This window comes from Oncorhynchus clarkii, chromosome 10 (genome assembly GCF_045791955.1).
Source record: "Oncorhynchus clarkii lewisi isolate Uvic-CL-2024 chromosome 10, UVic_Ocla_1.0, whole genome shotgun sequence".
Lineage (NCBI taxonomy): Eukaryota > Metazoa > Chordata > Actinopteri > Salmoniformes > Salmonidae > Oncorhynchus > Oncorhynchus clarkii.
This window is the reverse complement of record NC_092156.1, coordinates 30,328,369-30,349,242: the sequence shown is the minus strand read 5'-3', so window position 1 is coordinate 30,349,242 and position 20,874 is coordinate 30,328,369. Positions and strand designations below refer to the sequence as shown.

Genomic DNA, 20,874 nt, shown 5'->3' with positions numbered 1-20,874 from the left:
CTCCGCCCACACAATCACAGAGAGAGAGAGAGGGGGGGGGGGGGTACTGGGGGAGAGGCGGCAGGTGCTTGCTGAAGACAGGACTGATGACAGGTGCGGCGGTTCAGACAAGGCAGGGAAAAGGCAGAATGTAGACAATGAGTGACAAAATTATCTCCAAGTGGTTAACTTTCCGGCGGTCCAATCAATCTGTGGGTTGTGTAGCTTTAACCATGGATGGCCAAGAACCGATGGGAGTAAGGACAGACGATTATGTGGAAACTGATCTTTTCCTGGGGGTTTCCAGAGAGACAGGGACGTTTTTTTTCCACAGACACGGGCGAGGAGCTGTCCATTGAGAGCGTTGGCATCGAGGGGTGAATCGAGTTGGACAGTGTCCAGGCCCAACCGGGTAACGACACCTCCGTCCAGGAAGCTCTCATTGGCGTCCGAATCGATGAGAGCAGACAGAAAAACCCTGGCTCTGCCACACAAGGTTGCCTTCAAGCAGGGGTCTGGGGAAGATGGGCAGGCGATTTGGCTCAACAGTATATCCCCCACTACTGCCGAGCCTCCTCTTTTGCTGGACGTAGGGAACAATTGGAGACAAAGTGACCAACCTGGCCACAGTATAGGCAGCTCCTAGCGCCAATTCGCTGCTGCCTCGCCTCTGTATAGAGACGGGTCCGGCCGAGCTGCATGGGTTCAGGATCAGGAAGAGCCTTGGAAAGGGATGCAGGAGGAGGACAAGGCGCGGAAGCAGATGTTATGGCGCATGCAACCCTACCTACTCACCCTCTGACGTTCACGGAGACGGTTGTCAATGTGGATGGCGAGAGTACATCAGGCTCATCCCTGGACACCAACTTGTCCTTAATAGTCTCAGTGAGCGCGTTCTGGAATGCTCTCAGCGGCGAGGGTGCGAAACTCACATGCCACCTCAACAACACTATGGGGGCCTTGGTGGAGGGACAGGAGTCGTTTAGTGGCATCCTTACCACAGACCGGGTGGTCAAAGACATTCCTCATCTCCTCCGTGAATCGGGAGTAGAAGAAGCAGATGGGGGACTGTCTCTCCCATACTGCCGTGGCCCAGGTAAGCACTGCTCCACGGAGGCAGCCAATCAGGAAGGAAATCTTGGCCAGTTCTCTAACATAAGAGTAGGGCTGTTGCTCAAATACTAGTGAACATTGTACTAACAAGGCTCTGCAAGCTCCGAGTTCTCCATCGTAGCTCTTGGGAGTCAGGACAAATGGCTCTGGCGAAGGTTCAGCCCTGTAGGTCAGACAGGCTTCGTGAAAACTCCTTGATGTGCTCCAAAAGGGCTTTCAGGGCTTGGTCATGTTGCTCGAGCGTTAATTCACCTGTTTCCATACATGTTTCATTTTAAAAATTCTTACAAAGGAGTTGTTTAATCTAACTGATTAACTATTTATCTGTACATGGAATTGTATTTGTTTTTATATAAAAAAAAAAATTCTAATCTTTACAGAAAAATGCCACCGGCAGTATCTGATGTGTGGAAACATTTCACTGCAGCTAATGTAGAAGGGAAAGCTGTGCACATTTGAAAATTCTGTGCCAAATCATATGTGAAAGAGGCAACAAAGACGCAGAATCATCTGGCCGAGTGCATAAAGTTCTCTCAGCGCTCACACCAAGCAAACTCTGACAAAAGTCCCTCTACTTCTATTTGAGGTGAAAATGATGAATCAGACACCTTATCGACAGCAACAGCTCATGGTCCTCCTGGAATAAGATTTTTTTTTTACTCAGTGGAGGAACGTAGTAAGAGAAATGCTGATGAATTTCCTGCTCAAGCTGTGTATGCAACTGGTTCACCTCTGATGCTCACAGGCAATGTGCATTGGAAGAGATTTCTGAATGTTCTTCGCCCAGCATACACCACTCCAACCAGACATGCTTAATCTACTCATTTGCTGGATGCAGAGTTCAACAGAGTTCAAGTGAAGGTCAAGCAAATCATAGAGAAAGCAGACTGTATTGCAATCATCTCGATTGGTCGAATGTTCGTGGGCAAGGAATAATTAACTAAATCATCTCCACCCCTCAACCAGTATTCCACAAGAGCACAGACACAAGTGACAACAGACACACCGGTCTCTACATTGCAGATGAGCTGAAGGCAGTCAATGACCTTTGACCACAGAAGGTATTTGCACTAGTGACAGACAATGCTGCGAACTTGAAGGCTGCTTAGACTAAAGTGGAGGAGTCCTACCCTCACATCACACCCATTGGCTGTGTTGCTCATGCATTGAATCTGCTCCTCAAGGACATCAAGGCACTGAAAACAATGGATACACTCTACAAGAGAGCCAAGGAAATGGTTAGGTATGTGAAGAGTCATCAAGTTATAGCAGCAATCTACCTCACCAAGCAAAGTGAGAAGAATAAGAGCACCACAATGAAGCTGCCCAGCAACACCCATTGGGGTGGTGGTGTTATCATGTTTGACAATCTCCTGGAGGGGAATGAGTCTCTCCAAGAAATGGCCATATCACAGTCTGCCAATATGGACAGCCCCATCAAGAGGATCCTCCTGGATGATGTATTTTGGGAGAGAGTGGTAAGCAGCCTGAAACTCCTGAAACCTATAGCAGTAGCCATTGCACGGATTGAGGGAGACAATGCCATCCTGTCTGATGTTCAGACTCTGCTAGCAGATGTAAGAGAAGAAATCCGTACTGCCCTGCCCACTTCACTGTTTCTCAAAGCTGAGGAAACTGCAGTTCTGAAATACATTAAAAAGCGTGAAGACTTCTGCCTGAAGCCCATACACACCGCAGCGTACATGTTGGACCCCAAGTATGTTGGCAAGAGCATCCTGTCTGGTGCAGAGATCAACAACACCTATGGTGTCATCACTACCGTGTCTTGCCACTTTGGCCTGGATGAGGGCAAGGTTCATGGCAGTCTGGCGAAGTACACTTCCAAGCAAGGGCTTTGGGATGGAGATGCAATATGGCAGTCGTGCCAACATATCTCATCAACCACCTGGTGGAAGGGACTTTGTGGATCTGAGGCTCTTTCCCCTGTTGCCTCCATCATCCTTCAAATCCAAATCCCACCAACAGCCGCCTCAGAGCACAACTGGTCCTTGTTTGGGAACACACACACCAAAGCACGCAACAGGCTTACCAATACAAGGGTTGAATAATTGGTGGCCATCCGGGCAAATTTGAGGCTTTTTGAGCCTGACAACGAGCCATCCTCAACAAGGTTGAGGTAAAAGGTTTATGTTTCTGTCTCCATATAATATGGTAAATATATCCGATGCAAAAAAACATCTCATTTTAAATGATATTAATATTAATTTGCATATATTTCTGTTAATTCCCATATATTCCCGTTAACTCCCACGGAAATGTTCCATCTCTGAATATTCCTCAAAATGTGCAACACTATACACAACATACACTTAGTATTACTTTCTTAACTACAGTATACATATCTCCCTGGCATATCACATCATTGATGCAGCAGCATACAAGACATTTTTGGACTCGCCTTGTTGTGCTGTGCTCACTTGAACAGGAAGGTGGTCTTTGCTGGGCAAATTTTGACATCAAACTTTGTCATCAAAGTCTGGAATTCTCTGGATGTATGGTGCTTTCAAGACAACTGGGAACTGGAAAAAACAAGGTTAAATCATGATGACGTCAGTGATCTTCAGGTCGGAGCTCTAGAAAGAGGCCCGAGTTCCAGACTTGCAACTCTGAGTTGGATTATCGTTCAAAACGTATTTCCCAGTTGGATCTCGTTTTTTTTACGAGTTCCCAGTTGTCTTGAACTCACTGAAATCAGATTTCCCAGTTCTGAGTTTCCAGTTGTTTTGAGCGCAGCAGAAGTCATGCTGGATTGACATCATGGCCAATGTTGAATGTTTATCCTTTTAAGCCTGGAAAAGAGACCCTTAAACCCAGACTTGGGACCACATACCCACTCCACTGAATAGCAGGCTAATGATTGCTTTGCGATGCTTGCAGTTAGCCACTGATTCCTTCCAATCCACTCATTGTTGAATTTGCGATTTTCAACTTGTTGTGTAATGTTTATGTCCATGGCCGATGAGCACCTATACATTATATCTATCATTTCTCTTCATTATTTCTCCTTATATGACAAGAAATAAAAAGGATTTTCCAGTAGATAGGCGACTTTATTCATTATGATGATGACTGCTAGCGTGCTAACTAAGATTTTGAAAGTATGATGTTGACGTGATCAGTCCAATGAAAGCTGCTGTAGATATAACGTGAATTGACGTCATTTTATCTATGGCCAATGACCTTGAGCCTTCTTGGAAGGGCACTTCTAATGTAACTCTATGGCAGCACCAAAAAAGCTTGAATTTTCGAGCTCTCCACATAGATTTGGCAGTGACGTAGTGTCCCAATGAGTGACAGAACACTGAGCTAATCACAGCGCAACTAGAAAACATTACCAACCCCTACGCTCCGTATTTTCTGCTTCCTTGCCCATCACCACATAAAGCACTGAGCTAGGCTGTAACACCTGCATTTTGGAGCTGCCTTCCTCAAGAAAGCAAAAAAAGAGACCATGTTTGTATGCAGCTTTATTAACTCACAGATATTTTTATTTTTTTTACATTGCTTGCAAATTGATATGTGACACGTATTAATGCCAAAATAACATGCAAAACAGGAATCCCAAAACAAAAACAAAAAAAATATTTTAAAAAGTATATATTTATTTTTTTAGCTAGAAAGGTGGGAATCAAAACCTTGAATGACGGGTCGCCACTGTCTGTAATGATGAAGTGCTTTGAAAGGCTGGTCATCCTGACACACATCAACATCATCCCAGACACCCTGCACCAACTCAATTTGCATACCGCCCCAACAGATCCACAGATGGCGCAATCTCAAATGCACTTCACACTGCCCTCTCCCACCTGGACAAGAGGGGAAATAACTATGAGAGAATGCTTTTCATAGACAATAGCTCAGTGTTCAACACCATAGTCCCCTCCAAACTCATAACCAAGCTGGAGACCCCGTGTCACGACTTCTACCGAGGGTAACTCCTCTCCCTGTTCGGGCGGCGCTCGGCGCTCGGCGTTGCCGGTCTACTAGCCACTACCAATCCCTTTTTCTTTTTCTGGTTGTTTTGTCTGTGTTCCTTTTCACACCTGGTTTTCAATTGCTTTGATTTCTGTGGGTATATAGGGCAGCTGTTACCTGCCGTAATTCGTGCAGGATTAGATTTGTGTGTATTGCGTTCGATGGTATTTGATGTTTGTTGTTTTTTCGCATTTACGCACGTGTATGTAAAGTGTCGGAACTGTGTTAGTTCCTCCGTGTGTTTGCACGATTATTCGAGAGCGTAGTTTTGGGATTTTTGTTCTGTGCCATTTGCATTGCTGGACTATTATTAAACACGCTCCTCAGACATCCCTGCTCTCCTGCGCCTGACTCCTACACCTCTCACCAAGACGCATGTTATCACAGAATCCTGCACCAATATAATTATGGAGTCAGCAGGAGCGGACGCACTTCCAGGGTCCGTGGAGGAGCGAGTTCAACACCACACGGCAGTGTTACACCGACTGGGGACCGCCATGGATCAGGTGATGGCGACGATGGGAGAGAGGTGGCCTTCCCACACCGTTATCAGCTACACCCCAACCAGTACCACTACCCTCTCCTTCATTGCCTGAGCACAGTGGAATTCGACACGCCCTGCCGAGGGAGTATGATGGGACGGCGGCCGGGTGCCAGGGCTTCTTACTCCAGATGGACCTATACCTGGCGACCGTTCGTCCGGCTCCTTCGGGGGGTGAGAGCGTGAACGCCCTCGTCTCCTGCCTCGCAGGTAAAGCCCTGGAGTGGGCCAACGCGGTGTGGAACGATCCTGACTCGGCGAGGGACCACTACCCAGAGTTCACCCGCCGCTTTCGGGCCGTGTTTGATCACCCACCTGAGGGTCGAGCGGCGGGTGAACAGCTGTTCCATCTGAGGCAGGAGAAGAGGAGTGCTCAGGACTTTGCTCTAGAGTTCCGGACCTTGGCCGCTGGCGCGGGATGGAACGACAGGGCCTTGATCGATCACTATAGGTGTAGTTTGCGTGAGGACGTCCGTAGGGAGCTGGACTGTAGAGACACCACCCTGTCCTTGGACCAATTGATCGACATGTCCATTCGGTTGGACAACTTGCTGGCGACCCGCGGACGTCCAGATCGGGCTCTGTCAGTTCCATCTCCCAGCTCCACCACTCCAACACCCATGGAGCTAGGAGGTGCTTCAGCGAGGTCGACCGGAGGAGGGGGCCTTTCCTGTGCCAGCTGTGGTCGCAGAGGGCACACTGCTGACCGGTGCTGGGGGGGTCCCCCCGGGAGTCGAGACGCCAGGCCGAGCACTGCCCGGACACCTCAGGTGAGTCGGCAGCCCCCTGTTGGTCACGTGTATGTATGGATTGTTTTTCCTAAATTTTCCCCTCTTTCCCGGCATAAGGCGCTAGTAGATTCAGGCGCGGCGGGGAATTTTATTGACCGCGGTTTAGCGAACAGGTTAGGGATTCCCCTTGTTCAGCTGGATAAACCCTTCCCAGTGCACGCCTTAGATAGCCGACCATTAGGGTCAGGGCTAGTCAGGGAGGCCACGGCTCCACTGGATATGGTTATGCAGGAGGGTCATGAGGAGAGAATTAGTCTCTTCCTCATTGATTCTCCTGCGTTTCCGGTGGTGTTGGGGATCCCCTGGTTGGCCCGTCACAACCCCAGGATTTCGTGGCAACAGAGGGCTCTACAGGGGTGGTCGGAGGAGTGCTCAGGCAGTTGTGTAGGAGTTTCCATCGGTGCTACAACGGTGGAGAGTCCAGACCAAGTCTCCACCGTGCACATTCCCTCAGAATATGCCGATTTGGCTATCGCCTTCTGTAAAAAGAAGGCGACCCAATTACCACCTCATCGACGAGGGGATTGTGCGATAAATCTCCTGGTAGGCGCTGCACTTCCCAGGAGTCACGTGTATCCCCTGTCACAGGAGGAGACGGTGGCTATGGAGACATACATATCGGAATCTTTGGGGCAGGGGTTCATTCAGCCCTCCATCTCACCTGCCTCCTCGAGTTTCTTTTTTGTGAAGAAGAAGGACGGTGCGATGTCTTAGTGGGAAGTACTGGTGGACCACTTTAGCCAAGGACGTGAGGGTTTATGTGTCCTCCTGCTCAGTGTGCGCTCAGTGCAAGGCTCCTAGGCACCTGCCCAGAGGGAAGTTACAACCCCTTCCCGTTCCACAGCGGCCTTGGTCACACCTGTCGGTTGACTTCTTGACCGATCTGCCACCGTCACAGGGCAACACCACAATCCTGGTCGTTGTGGATCGGTTTTCTAAGTCCTGTTGTCTCCTCCCTTTGCCCGGTCTCCCTACGGCCCTACAGACGGCGGAGGCCCTGTTTACTCACGTCTTCCGGCACTACGGGGTGCCTGAGGATATTGTTTCTGATCGGGGTCCCCAGTTCACGTCCAGGGTGTGGAAGGCTTTCATGGAACGTTTGGGGGTCTCGGTCAGCCTGACCTCTGGGTTTCACCCCGAGAGTAATGGGCAGGTGGAAAGAGTGAACCAGGATGTGGGTAGGTTTCTGCGGTCGTATTGCCAGGACCGGCCAGGGGAGTGGGCGAAGTACATCCGCTGGGCGGAGATGGCCCAGAACTCACTCCCCCACTCCTCTACGAACCTGTCGCCCTTCCAATGTGTGTTGGGCTATCAGCCGGTCCTGGTACCATGGCATCAGAGCCAGACCGAGGCTCCTGCGGTGGACGATTGGGTGAAACGCTCAAGGGAAACCTGGGAGGCCGCCCATGGGTACCTTAAACGGGCCGAAGCACGGCAGAAGGCCAGTGCCGACCGCCATCGCAGCGAGGCCCCGGTGTACACACCGGGGGACCGGGTCTGGCTCTCGACCCGAAACCTGCCCCTCCACCTGCCCTGCCGGAAGCTGGGTCCGCGGTTTGTGGGGCCATTCAAAGTCCTGAGGAGAATAAACGAGGTGTGTTATAGGTTACAGCTCCCCCCGTATTACCGTATTAACCCCTCGTTTCATGTGTCTCTCCTCAGGCCGGTGGTGGCTGGTCCGCTTCAAGAAGATGAGGTGCGGGAGGTCCCTCCCGGCGTATGCAGTTCGGTCCATACTGGACTCGAGGCGTCGGGTGGGGGGTCTTCAGTACCTCGTGGACTGGGAGGGGTACGGTCCGGAGGAGAGATGCTGGGTGCCGGTGGAGGACGTACTGGATCCTCCTATGCTAAGGGAGTTTCACCGCCTCCATCCGGATCGCCCTGCGCCTCGTCCGGGTCGTCCTCGAGGCCGGCGTCGTCGCGCTGCGGGAGCCGTGCGTCAGGGGGGGTTACTGTCACGACTTCTACCGAGGGTAACTCCTCTCCCTGTTCGGGCGGGCGCTCGGCGTTGCCGGTCTACTAGCCACTACCGATCCCTTTTTCTTTTTCTGGTTGTTTTGTCTGTGTTCCTTTTCACACCTGGTTTTCAATTGCTTTGATTTCTGTGGGTATATAGGGCAGCTGTTACCTGCCGTAATTCGTGCAGGATTAGACTTGTGTGTATTGCGTTCGATGGTATTTGATGTTTGTTGTTTTTTCGCATTTACGCACGTGTATGTAAAGTGTCGGAACTGTGTTAGTTCCTCCGTGTGTTTGCACGATTATTCGAGAGCGTAGTTTTGGGATTTTTGTTCTGTGCCATTTGCATTGCTGGACTATTATTAAACACGCTCCTCAGACATCCCTGCTCTCCTGCACCTCTCACCAAGACGCATGTTATCACACCCCGGGATTGAACACCTCCCTCTGTAGCTGGATCTTGGACTTCCTGACGCAACAGCCCCAGCTGGTGAGGGTAGGCAACATCACCTCTGCCACGCCAACCCTCAACACTGGGGCCCCTCAAAGGGTGTGTTTTTATTCCCATCCTGTACTCCCTGTTCACCCACGACTGCATGACCACACACGACTCCAACACCATCATCAAGTTTGCTGACAACACTAGAGTGGTAGGCCTGATCACCGACAGCGATGAGACAGCCTACAGGGATGAGGTCAGAGACTTGGCCCTGTTGTGCCATGACAGCAACCTCTGCCTCAATGTCAATAAGACCAAGGATCTGTTTGTGGACTACAGGAGAAAGAGGGGAAAGCACACCCCCATCCACATCGACAGCGCTGTAGTGGAGCAGGTTGAGAGCTTCTACTGTCTTAGCGTCCACATCCCTATGGACTTAAAATGGTCCGCACAGTCGTGAAGAGGACCCCTCTTCCCCCTCAGGAGGCTGAAAAGATTTGACATGGGCCCTCGGATCCTCGAAAAGTTCTACAGCTGCACCATCAAGAGCATCTTGACTGGCTCCATAACCACTTGGTATGAGAAATGCACCACCATTGTTATCTCTGACAAGAAATATCATCAACCCAATGAATCATACCATTTTTCTGTGGTACTATAAATACAGAAAGATATTCATGTAATAATAACAACATTGCAACGGCACTATACAATGAAGGACATTTAATTGTTTGCACTCATAATAGTTGCATTGTTCTAGCGATGCTTGTTAGAGAGCAGTTATACAAGTCTTGTGAATGTGTATGTGAAGATGAGGGCCATATTGCCTAACATGCAGTAAATACGAATTACAATGAGACATCTTCAAGTAAATACAGTTATAGAAATACACTTCTTCAATTAGCTTTAGGATTTTGATCACGCTATTCTGCATGTCATTTAATATTTGTATTTTTTTACAGCTCTATTATTGAGGATGTCCATGTGCAGGGTAAGCTGCTTTAGAGATAAGACCATTGTAAGGTAATTAACATACTGAATTCTCGTCCATTTATTACCCATGACTTCCTGTCATTTCCTCAACTTGACTTTGATCATTTTCTTCCGTAAAGTTTAGCAGAATGTTTTGTGCAAAGGAGACCGTACATGAATTCTATATCACAACACATCAGGCTCAGAGCAAGAGTGTCACATTGTGTATTCATACCAATAAAGTTGAAAGTGAAGTTTCATTTGCATTTCCATGGCGTCCATTATCGTAAGAGTCAATAAAACTCATGAAGGGAGTTTTCTGCTGTACTGACACTGGCTTATGCATTGGGGGCAAATTATCGCATGAGTCATTCACTTACATTTTACATGGTTTTCAATTCCACGTTTTGCAATAAGTTTCTTTTGTGTTACATGTGCTTGCAGCTTCAGTCAGGGAACAGCCCATGCATGGGTTTGCATTGGGTTTAAGCCTTATGGGAAAGAACTGTAAATTATAAAGGCTTGTTCTGTGAGAACACGGCTGAAAGAGGCCTGTGTCAGGCAGTGGTTTTCCAGATGTGTTGGACCAGTTGTGCTGCAAACACTTTGCTGAGATGAGATCAGCATTTTCAGTGCTGCTGGAACACAACTTTTAAGCCTCAGACACCTCTCATGCTCTTTAGAGTCAAAGCAGGTGACACCAGGCACTTCCTGCCAGACATCTGCAGTTAACTGGCCAGTTGTAAACAACTCTTCTAAAGTACAAACTCTAACTGCCTACTGGTGGATCCAGACAATATACAGTGGGGCAAAAAAGTATTTAGTCAGCCACCAATTGTGCAAGTTCTCCCACTTAAAAAGATGAGAGAGGCCTGTAATTTTCATCATAGGGCCAAAATACCAGCAACAGTGTGTGAAAACCTTGTGAAGACTTACAGAAAACGTTTGACCTCTGTCATTGCCAACAAAGGGTCTATAACAAAGTATTGAGATAAACTTTTGTTATTGAGCAAATACTTATTTTCCACCATAATTTGCAAATTAATTAATTACAAATCCTACAATGTGGCTGACTAAATACTTTTTTGCCCCACTGTATATGTTTAGGAAGTGAGGTTCACAAAAGCTCATACTCTGAAATACCCATTTTTGATGATTTATTTTATATTTATATATATTTCACCTTTATTTAACTAGGTAGGCCAGTTGAGAACAAGTTCTCATTTACAACTGCAACCTGGCCAAGATAAAGCAAAGCAGTGCGACAAAAACAACAACACAGGGGCACACATGGGATACACATGGGATAAACAAACATACAGTCAATAACAAAAAAGAAAACATCTCTATACAGTGTGTGCAGTAAGGAGGTAAAGGCAATAAATAGGCCAATAGTGGCAAAGTAGTTACAATTTAGCAATTTACACTGGAGTGATAGATGTGCGGATGAGGATGTGCAAGTAGAAATACTGGTGTGCAAAAGAGCAGAAAAACAAAAACAAATATGGGGATGAGGTAGGTAGTTGGTTGGATGGGCTATTTACAGATGGGCTGTGTATAGCTGCAGCGATCAGCTATACAGCAGCTATAAGCTCCTCTGACAGCTGACCTTAAAGTTAGTGAGGGAGATATGTCTCCCTCACTAACTCGCTCCAGTCATTGGCTGCAGAGAACTGGAAGGAAAGGCGGCCAAAGGGGGAATTGGCTTTGGAGGTGACCAGTGAACTATACCTTCTGGAGCGTGCTACAGGTGAGTGCTGCTATGGCGACCAGTGAGCTGAGATAAGGCGGAGCTATACCTAGCAAAGACTTATAGATGACCTGGAGCCAGTGGGTTTGGCGACGAATATGTAGCGTGGACCAGCCAACGAGAGCATACAGGTCGCAGTGATGGGTAGTATATGGGGCTTTGGTGACAAAAGAGATGGCACTGTGATAGACTGCATCCAATTTGCTGAGTAGAGTGTTGGAGGCTAATTTGTAAATGACATCGCCAAAGTCAGGGATCGGTAGGATATATTGTGAAATTAATTATAACCGATTCAACTTCTTTAATAAACTTCTATATATTTTTTCATTATCTTATTCCTGAGCACTAATTAGTTAGCCAGCATCTGCCTCAATTTATACTGCAGACTGATCAATTCCTGCAGGCTCAGCTGCCTGGCCTGCAGCATCTTCCTGATGAAATTGCAGCACTCGCTTCACACTCAAGTTCCAAGGAAATCTTTCCTAACCCTAGTTATTTTATTGTGCAATTATAGTCTACTACACCCAGTTACTATGCAGATTGTGGCCACGTAAAAGAGGAAATGGTCACTTGGATGTTTAGTCCAGCATTTACAAAGCAGTATGGTATGATAAGGACATCAGTAGACAGACATATTGATCCAGGATTTGGATTGTTATTGAGTTGGATGATCAATTGTGCAAATACTCTTGGTAGAAACCGTTCAACCACTTAAAAACGGGTAATTTCCCCCCTACTTATTTACAATGAACAATACATTCTCATCTCAAGATTTAGCTGAGTAAGCAGCTGGTTTGTCATTGTGTCAGAAGAGGTACTACTACAGTGCTTGGGAAATGGACAGGATGGAGCTGTGTTGACTAATAAAATAAAATATAATTTAACAGAAAGGTCCTGATGAAATGTGAGATGAGCCAGTTCTCAGCTAGTAGATCTGTGGCAAGCCCTGTTAGACATAGGAGGGCAAATGAATCAAAGTGTTTCATATTACCTGCACATACACACAAGAGGAGTAACATGAATTGTTTATGCAGGTTCGTACATAAAACATTCTCAATTCAGGCAGCAAAGGCGTTGATGTCCCCCTTAACTCGATTTAATGAAGAGAAGGTGAAAAACACGGGGAAATATCCATATGTTCATTATGAAACACCATTTCCCACTACCAGGCTAATGATAGTCCTGGATGTTGCGTATCGCATTGAGCCGGACCTCAACCCCATCAAACGCCTTTGAGATTAATTGAAACGCCGACTGCGAGCCAGGCATAAATGCCCGACCTCACTAATAATGCTCTTGTGGCTGAATGGAAGCAAGAGGCCGGTCTGGACTGCACTAAATCTGAACCAAACATAGACGTCTATGATTCGTTCAGATTTGGTCCGGACCAAAAACCAATGTCCATGGACGTGGAAATCAAGGCCGGTCCGGAACTTCACACACAAAAATCCATCGATCCATGCTTATTGAGGTGTATCCTAACAGTATTGGCTGAAATTGAATTATATGTGGTAAGCCTACATTACCACCAAAAAACGACACCCGGAAAGGACCAAAAAAAGACGTGCTTGTGCTTACTGGTGTGTAGACCACAATGGAATTTTATGAATGAATGCCCATCGTCTGTAAAACAGGGCATGGCATTATCAGTCCTGATTCCTGTGACTAATCAATTAGGCTACCCAACTTTATCAGGAGTATTCGCGAGTCTATTTGCAATGTGTTTACACAGCGGGAAATTCCGAATTTTAACTAGGCAAGTCATTTAAGAAGAGATCCTTATTTTCAATGACAGCGGATCAACTGCCTTGTTCAGAGGTAGAACGACATATTTTACATTGTCAGCTCGGGGATTCGAGTCCAACGCTCTAACCACTAGGCTACCTGCCGCCCCAATTAATCGGCTTGTCAAAAAATTGAAGGATACAAACCACTGATCATGACAATGGGGTGAAATTCCTGGACAACAGTCGTTATCGTCCATTCCATATTGTCCATTTTAATTTGACATGTCCTGTTTTTAGGATATGTTGTTTGTTAACATAACAGGGTATTTTTTTTATTTGATTGAGCGTCATTTAGGTTAGGCTATTTGATTGGAGAATCCGGCATGATGTAAAAAGTGTCCCTCTCATTACATTTTATCTCCAGCCTGTAAGCTACAGAAAAGGCCACATTCTCTTTCTACCATATTTATATAGCTAATGTGCAGCCTCCCTGTCCTGGTGCACTGCACAGGTAGCTAGGTAGGTGTGCTATCTAGCCAAGACGTCATTACCAGAGAAATCGCGGGCATTAGCGCGTGACCATCTGACTGGCTAGGAGGAGACCTGGCTCACCAGCTAGTCAGGTATTTAGTTACATTGGAATAGCAACCACAGGTGTACACTGAAAATACATAATTTCATTGAATGGAACTTCATTAAAACTAATTATTGTTTGAGGACGATGCTTTAGTTGTTGCTTATCTAGCTAGCTAAGTTAGCTACTAAAACTGAAATAGCTATTGATAACAATTGCTTTAGCTAAGGTCAGTGACGTTAGCTAGCTAAGTTAGGCCCTGTTAACCTTAGCTAACATTAGCAAGAAGTGGTCTGATGTTTTGTGGCTACAGGTGGCTGGCAAGCTAGTTCTAACTATTTTACATTTTATGTATTCATTAGATTCTTTGAGTGGACACTGCAATAAGATGAGAAGATATGAAATGCAGCAGGCCAGACCTACTGCAGGTTTGTGAAATTCAAATGTGAGTTGGGCTGATGGCTGCATTCATGAAATAAACTGATTGTCATCTATAGGTTGTTTCCTTTCCAGGCTGCCTCTCTGTGCCTCTGTTTACCCAGAAGAAAAGGAGCAGGCTGCCTTTGACATCCAATCCCTCTGAGAATGAATTCTGCTCCAGCAATGAATACATGTCCACACACAGCGCTGTTTCATCCAACAACATATCTGGTAAGATAAATAGGCTACTTCGTGTTTTTCAGTAGTAGCTATAATCATGTGCAATTCATAAATGTGGCTGTTATCAATTTATTCTGGATTTTCAAAGCGAGAGAGATATCCAAGTCACTAGATGGCACTACTCGAGGAAAAATGCAATTTTGCTGCCCATATCAATGCTTTAACAGAACATTTTTTATAATACTTTCTACCTCTGCTCAGGTAACACAGAATATTTCCAAGGTCAAGACCCAGGCTGTCCTGCACCTGCTGCTCAGAACAGTCAGTGGAACAGACAAGGCAACCAGCATCAGTCTCAACCACAGTTTCAGTATCCAAACAGTCAACTTGCACCTGAACCCTTGAGAAGAAACTTTGCACCTCTACCACACCCATATAAAGCTGTGAATACAGGGTATGGTCAGTTGATAGGTCTCTGGAGCTCTCTGTAGAGGCCGTTATTATAGATGCATAATTCAAAAATGTTTGCAGTGCACATTTAAAAGTTAACATGCAGATAAACAGGGTCTATATATTGTATAGTAAGTACAGTTTTAGAGAGATGTTTTTTTTGGGTTGTCTGATGGTTATGCAACACATAAACCAGTCGTATCACTTATATTGCTTGCATATGTTCAGTCCGCAGATGGGACAGCAACAGCCACCAGTGAGGCAGGACTCCAGAGCCCATATAAACCCCAGACAGAGCAACTACAACGGCCCTTGCAGCAGTGGGAACACACAGAGCAAGCCAGTACCCCCAGGTAGCTACTCTCATATGGGTCAGCAGCAGCAGTCTGGCTACAGACAGGGACAGGCCAACCCACCAGAGCCTCCTCTCTGCTCCCAGCAGTCTACACCCATTACCACAACAAGCAGACAAACTCCTGGCCCTCCAAACAGACAAACTCCTAGTCCTGGACCACAGCAGCAGAAGCAGAACACATCCTGGAAGTTTAAAATGACCACCAACACTGGGCTACAGAAACGGCTGATGGACAGTAGAGACATATATCAAACTCAAAATACCTCTCAGTCTCAGGTACAACATGTAAGTAATCTGTGCTAATTGTAACTTATAGTGTAACATACTGCAGGAAAACTCAGGTTTTCATTGATTACTTACCATAAAATAACTTTGATATAGCTTTCATATTTAACCCAATTGTAAATCTTTAATCTAGTTAAAAATGACAGCTCATACAGTAACGTTGCATCCTTAATATATTTTATTATGCAAGCCTTGTAAATGTTGTTGTTCAATGCTAGAGCAGGTATTAAAGCATTCATGTTTCCTATGTTGGGAAGACACCACCTGTGTTCCAGATCAAACCAGCAACTGAGAACTCTTTGAGGATCCTGACTGCTGTCATTGATGGCATGAGACACTGGAGCCAGTTCAAGGACAGTGCTCCGTACCTATTTGAGATTTTCGGTTAGTTTTCAGTTTTGTCTCTTCACTAACATTGTATTTACCATTACCTGTACTGTATTTACAAAATGTTTGTATTTTATTGTATTCTATGTTCGTCCCACAGCTACTCTTGACTCTGCAGTCACCGCCGGGTCTCATGGAGCTAAGAACTTCCTCATGAGAGATGGGAAAGAGGTGGTGCAGTGTGTCTTCTATGAAAATGTGAGTAAGAAAAACACTTCCTCTTTAATAGGAAAGGGAGACATACAATAGCAGGCCAAGGGCTGTCGAGTTAGTCAGAGGACAACATTATATTACTTCATGTTCACCAAATGAATTGGAGTGTTTAAGGCGATAAAAAATGTAATCTTAAAAAGGCAGTTATTTTAAACATAAAGAACTTTGTAGATTAGAATTTTCTTTCCACAGGATTCTTACCAGCTGCTACTGATCATCAGCATTATAAAGCAGTAGTTTGTTTTGATATGGCTGGAGGATATGGATTCTCAAATCATACTGTAGCTCCAGGGTGGATACCCATTATGTTACGTTTACAGTGTTGTGGAGGATGTATACCCTTTGTGTCTGACCCATCTCTGCTCCATCCCCACCAGGAGCTGGACCTTCCCAGGCTGATCCGAGGACAGGTGCACCGCTGTGTGGGAAACTACAACCGCACCAGGGACACACTCACCTGCATGTCTGTCAGGGCTGCCCTGCAATCCGAGCAGAGGAATGCACAGGAGTCTGTCAAAGCATCGGATGCTGAGATGAGGGGCCTGGTGAAATCACTCAGTGAAGTCTGATCAGAGGCACAGAAACACGTAAAGGGCAATACAATTGTTTTTGTCCATGGTTCCTTGGGAGTATCACTATATGGCAAGTGTTCTTCTTTTCATTAGAAACTGCGGGATCCTATATTTCAAGCGTTGTCATCTTTATTAGAAACTGAAGGATCCTATAATGTCCTGCTGTATATACAGTGCCTTCGAAAAGTACTCCGACCCCTTGACCTTTTCTAAATTTTGATACGTTCGCCTTATTCTAAAATTTATGAAATAGTTTCCCCCCTCGTCAATCTACACACACAATACCCCATAATGACTAAGCAAAAACAGGTTTTTAGAAATGTTTGCTAATTTATAAAAAACTGAAATATTATTCAGACCTTTTACTCAGTATTTGTTGAAGCACTTTTGGCAGCGATTACAGCATCAAGTCTTCTTGGGTTTGACACTACAAGCTTGGCACACCTGTATTTGGAGAGTTTCTCCCATTCTTCTCTGCAGAACCTCAAGCTGCCACCACCATGCAGGGATGGTGCCTGGTTTCCTCCAGACGTGACGCTTGGCATTCAGGCCAAAGAGTTCAATCTTGGTTTCTTCAGACCAAAGAATCTTGTTTCTCATGGTCTGAGAGTCTTTAGGTACCTTTTGGCAAACTCCAAGTGGGCTGTCATGTGCCTTTTACTGAGGCCACTCTACCATAAAGGCCTGATTGGTGGAGTTCTGCAGAGATGGTTGTCCTTCTGGAAGGTTCTCCCATCGCCACAGAGGAACTCTAGAGCTCCCTGGTCACCTCCCTGACCAAGACCCTTCTCCCCCAATTGCTCAGTTTGGCCAGGCGGCCAGCTCTAGGAAGAGTCTTGGTGATTCCAAATTTCTTCCATTGTAAGAATGATGGAGGCCACTGTGTTCTTGGGGACCTTCAATGCTGAATAATTTTTTTGTGCCTTGACCCAATCCTGTCTCTGAGCTCTATGGACAGTTCCTTCGACCTCATGGCTTGGTTTTTGCTCTGACATGCACTGTCAACTGTGGGACCTTATATAGACAGGTGTGTGCCTTTCCAAATCATGTCCAATCAATTGAATTTACCACAGGTGGACTCCAATGAACTTGTAGAAACATCTCAAGGATGATCAATGGAAACAGGATGCACCTTGAGCTCAATTTTGAATCTCACAGCAAAGGGTCTGACTACTTGTGTAAATAAGGTATTTCTGTTTTTAATTTGCAAACATTTCTAAAAACATGTTTTCGCTTCGTCATTATAGGGTATTATGTGATTTATAAAAACAAGAAAGAATTTATTCCATTTTAGAATAAGGCTGTAACGGAACAAAATGTGGAAAAAGTCAAGAGGTCTGAATACTATCCGAAGGCACTGTTGATACTTGACATGTTGGAAGATTCTTCCAGGGATGAGTAGCACATGATTCCCCATTATTTTTGAAAGAATAGTCAGAACTGTGTTGTTCAAGTGTACAATTTAATCTGCATGTTATCTGTTTATGACCAGCAACAAATGAAGATTGTGTTTATTAATTTCATAATGTTAAATTATATAATTGCATCTATATATTAGCAGATTATATATTAAATTATTTTTCTTCCCATTTTTATATAGTATTATACACATATTTCCTATGTGTCATTCAGTTTTGGGACACAAATAAAACCCCTTTCTCTTCCTCATTTATGAAACATTTTATTATAAAGAATATTCACAGAACAGCAAACTTTGTCAAGAGACTAGTTTCAGGTTAAACAAACACATTGAGGTAATATCTCAAAATATGTATTTCAAAAATGGGGGGCCGTTTTGGATGAAAAGTGAACCCACATACAGTTATTAGTTTATTTACAATCAACATACAATATCACAATGGAAAACCCAATACTACTCTCTACAAAAAAAAACACTTTCACCAGTGCTGAGACTTGACACACAAGTTTCAACATATCGGGTAACAAATCCTGTGCAGCAAGTGAATCCCAGTCTTTCCCAATATCAAGCACAGTACGAGGTCCTATACAAATACCAACATTTCTTTCCTGGGCTTCTTTTCAAAACATGGCAACACAATTACAATTTTTTTTATCAAGACTTTTCCCTCTTTTTAAGTAATTTGGCAATTTCCAAAGTTCACACCAGCATTATGCACACACACACACACACACACACACACTTTGGAATACAGTATGTATGTAAAATATTTGTTACATTGGCTGTGTAGTGGAGGAAATTATACAATTTGTCCTTGAAACATGACTAGAATAAAATCATTATATTAGGAGGAATGGGATGGCAAAAACACTAGTCCATTACCTTATCTCAGAATGTAATTATTTTAAGTCGTGCTTCACACATTACGTGGTTAATGTGTCAATTGAACACTGATAACTTTGAGCTAAGTTACATTTGTATAGCTCTCAAGCTCTACCACTCTAATTCTAAATAACATGGTACAGTGGGGCAAAAAAGTATTTAGTCAGCCACCAATTGTGCAAGTTCTCCCACTTAAAAAGATGAGAGAGGTCTGTAATTTTCATCATAGGTACACTTCAACTATGACAGACAAAATGAGAAAAAAAATCCAGAAAATCACATTGTAGAATTTTTTTAATTAATTGATTTGCAAATTATGGTGGAAAATAAGTATTTGGTCAAAAACAAAAGTTTATCTCAATACTTTGTTATATGCCCTTTGTTGGCAATGACAGAGATCAAATGATTTCTGTAAGTCTTCGCAAGGTTTTCACACACTGTTGCTGGTATTTTGGCCCATTCCTCCATGCAGATCTCCTCTAGAGCAGTGATGTTTTGGGGCTGTTGCTGGGCAACACGGACTTTCAACTCCCTCCAAAGATTTTCTATGGGTTGAGATCTGGAGACTGGCTAGGCCACTCCAGGACCTTGAAATGCTTCTTACGAAGCCACTCCTTCGTTTGCCCGGGCGGTGTGTTTGGGATCATTGTCATGCTGAAAGACCCAGCCACGTGTCATCTTTAATGCCCTTGCTGATGGAAGGAGGTTTTCACTCAAAATCTCACGATTCATGGCCCCATTCATTCTTTCCTTTACACGGATCAGTCGTCCTGGTCCCTTTGCAGAAAAACAGCCCCAAAGCATGATGTTTCCACCCCATGCTTCACAGTAGGTATGGTGTTCTTTGGATGCAACTCAGCATTCTTTGTCCTCCTAACACGACGAGTTGAGTTTTTACCAAAAAAGTTATATTTTGGTTTCATATGACATTCTCCCAATCTTCTTGATCATCCAAATGCTCTCTAGCAAACTTCAGACGGGCCTGGACATGTACTGGCTTAAGCAGGGGAACACGTCTGGCACTGCAGGATTTGAGTCCCTGGTGGCGTAGTGTGTTACTGATGGTAGGCTTTGTTACTTTGGTGCCAGCTCTCTGCAGGTCATTCACTAGGTCCCCCCGTGTGGTTCTGGGATTTTTGCTCACCGTTCTTGTGATCATTTTGACCCCACGGGGTGAGATCTTGCGTGGAGCAACAGATCGAGGGAGATTATCAGTGGTCTTGTATGTCTTCCATTTCCTAATAATTGCTCCCACAGTTTATTTCTTCAAACCAAGCTGCTTACCTATTGCAGATTCAGACTTCCCAGCCTGGTGCAGGTCTAAATTTAGTTTCTGATGTCCTTTGACAGCTCTTTGGTCTTGGCCATAGTGGAGTTTGGAGTGTGACTGTTGGAGGTTGTGGACAGGTGTCTTTTATACTGATAACAAGTTCAAACAGGTGCCATTAATACAGGTAACGAGTGGAGGACAGAGGATCCTCTTAAAGAAGTTACAGGTCTGTGAGAGCCAGAAATCTTGCTTGTTTGTAGGTGACCAAATACTTATTTTCCACCATAATTTGCAAATAAATTCATTAAAAATCCTACAATGTGATTTTATGGATTTTTTTCCTTCTCATTTTGTCTGTCATAGTTGAAGTGTACCTATGATGGAAATTACAGGCCTCTCATCTTTTTAAGTGGGAGAACTTGCACAATTGGTGGCTGACTAAATAATTTTTGCCCCACTGTATATGTCGCAACCTTTTAATTTAGTGATTAAAGTTATTTACCTCTTATGAATAAACTGGCAAAGTGTCAGCAGCATAATTCAACACAAGTACAGTTTGTTCTATCTGTCATTACCTTCAAGCTTTTAGAAGACATAAG

The 20,874-nt window shown here is 44.9% G+C and overlaps 1 protein-coding gene across 1 annotated transcript; it reads left to right on the top strand.

The window, feature by feature from the left end:
• The first annotated feature begins 14,207 nt into the window (after positions 1-14,207).
• LOC139419499 (spermatogenesis-associated protein 22-like) lies at positions 14,208-16,700 on the top strand. The gene is made up of 7 exons (XM_071169456.1): positions 14,208-14,269; positions 14,355-14,492; positions 14,703-14,895; positions 15,120-15,522; positions 15,807-15,915; positions 16,019-16,116; positions 16,509-16,700. The coding sequence occupies exons 1-7, from the start codon at positions 14,230-14,232 to the stop codon at positions 16,698-16,700; spliced, it is 1,173 nt and encodes a 390-aa protein (XP_071025557.1). The 5' UTR covers positions 14,208-14,229.
• Positions 16,701-20,874: the final 4,174 nt, after the last annotated feature.

Excerpts from the sequence above, each read along its gene's own strand:
- LOC139419499 (XM_071169456.1), top strand. The coding sequence starts at position 14,230 with ATGAGAAGATATGAAATGCAGCAGGCCAGACCTACTGCAG. Across the intron at positions 14,493-14,702 it reads TTCATCCAACAACATATCTG|GTAACACAGAATATTTCCAA; the intron begins GTAAGATAAATA and ends ACCTCTGCTCAG. Across the intron at positions 14,896-15,119 it reads TATAAAGCTGTGAATACAGG|TCCGCAGATGGGACAGCAAC; the intron begins GTATGGTCAGTT and ends GCATATGTTCAG.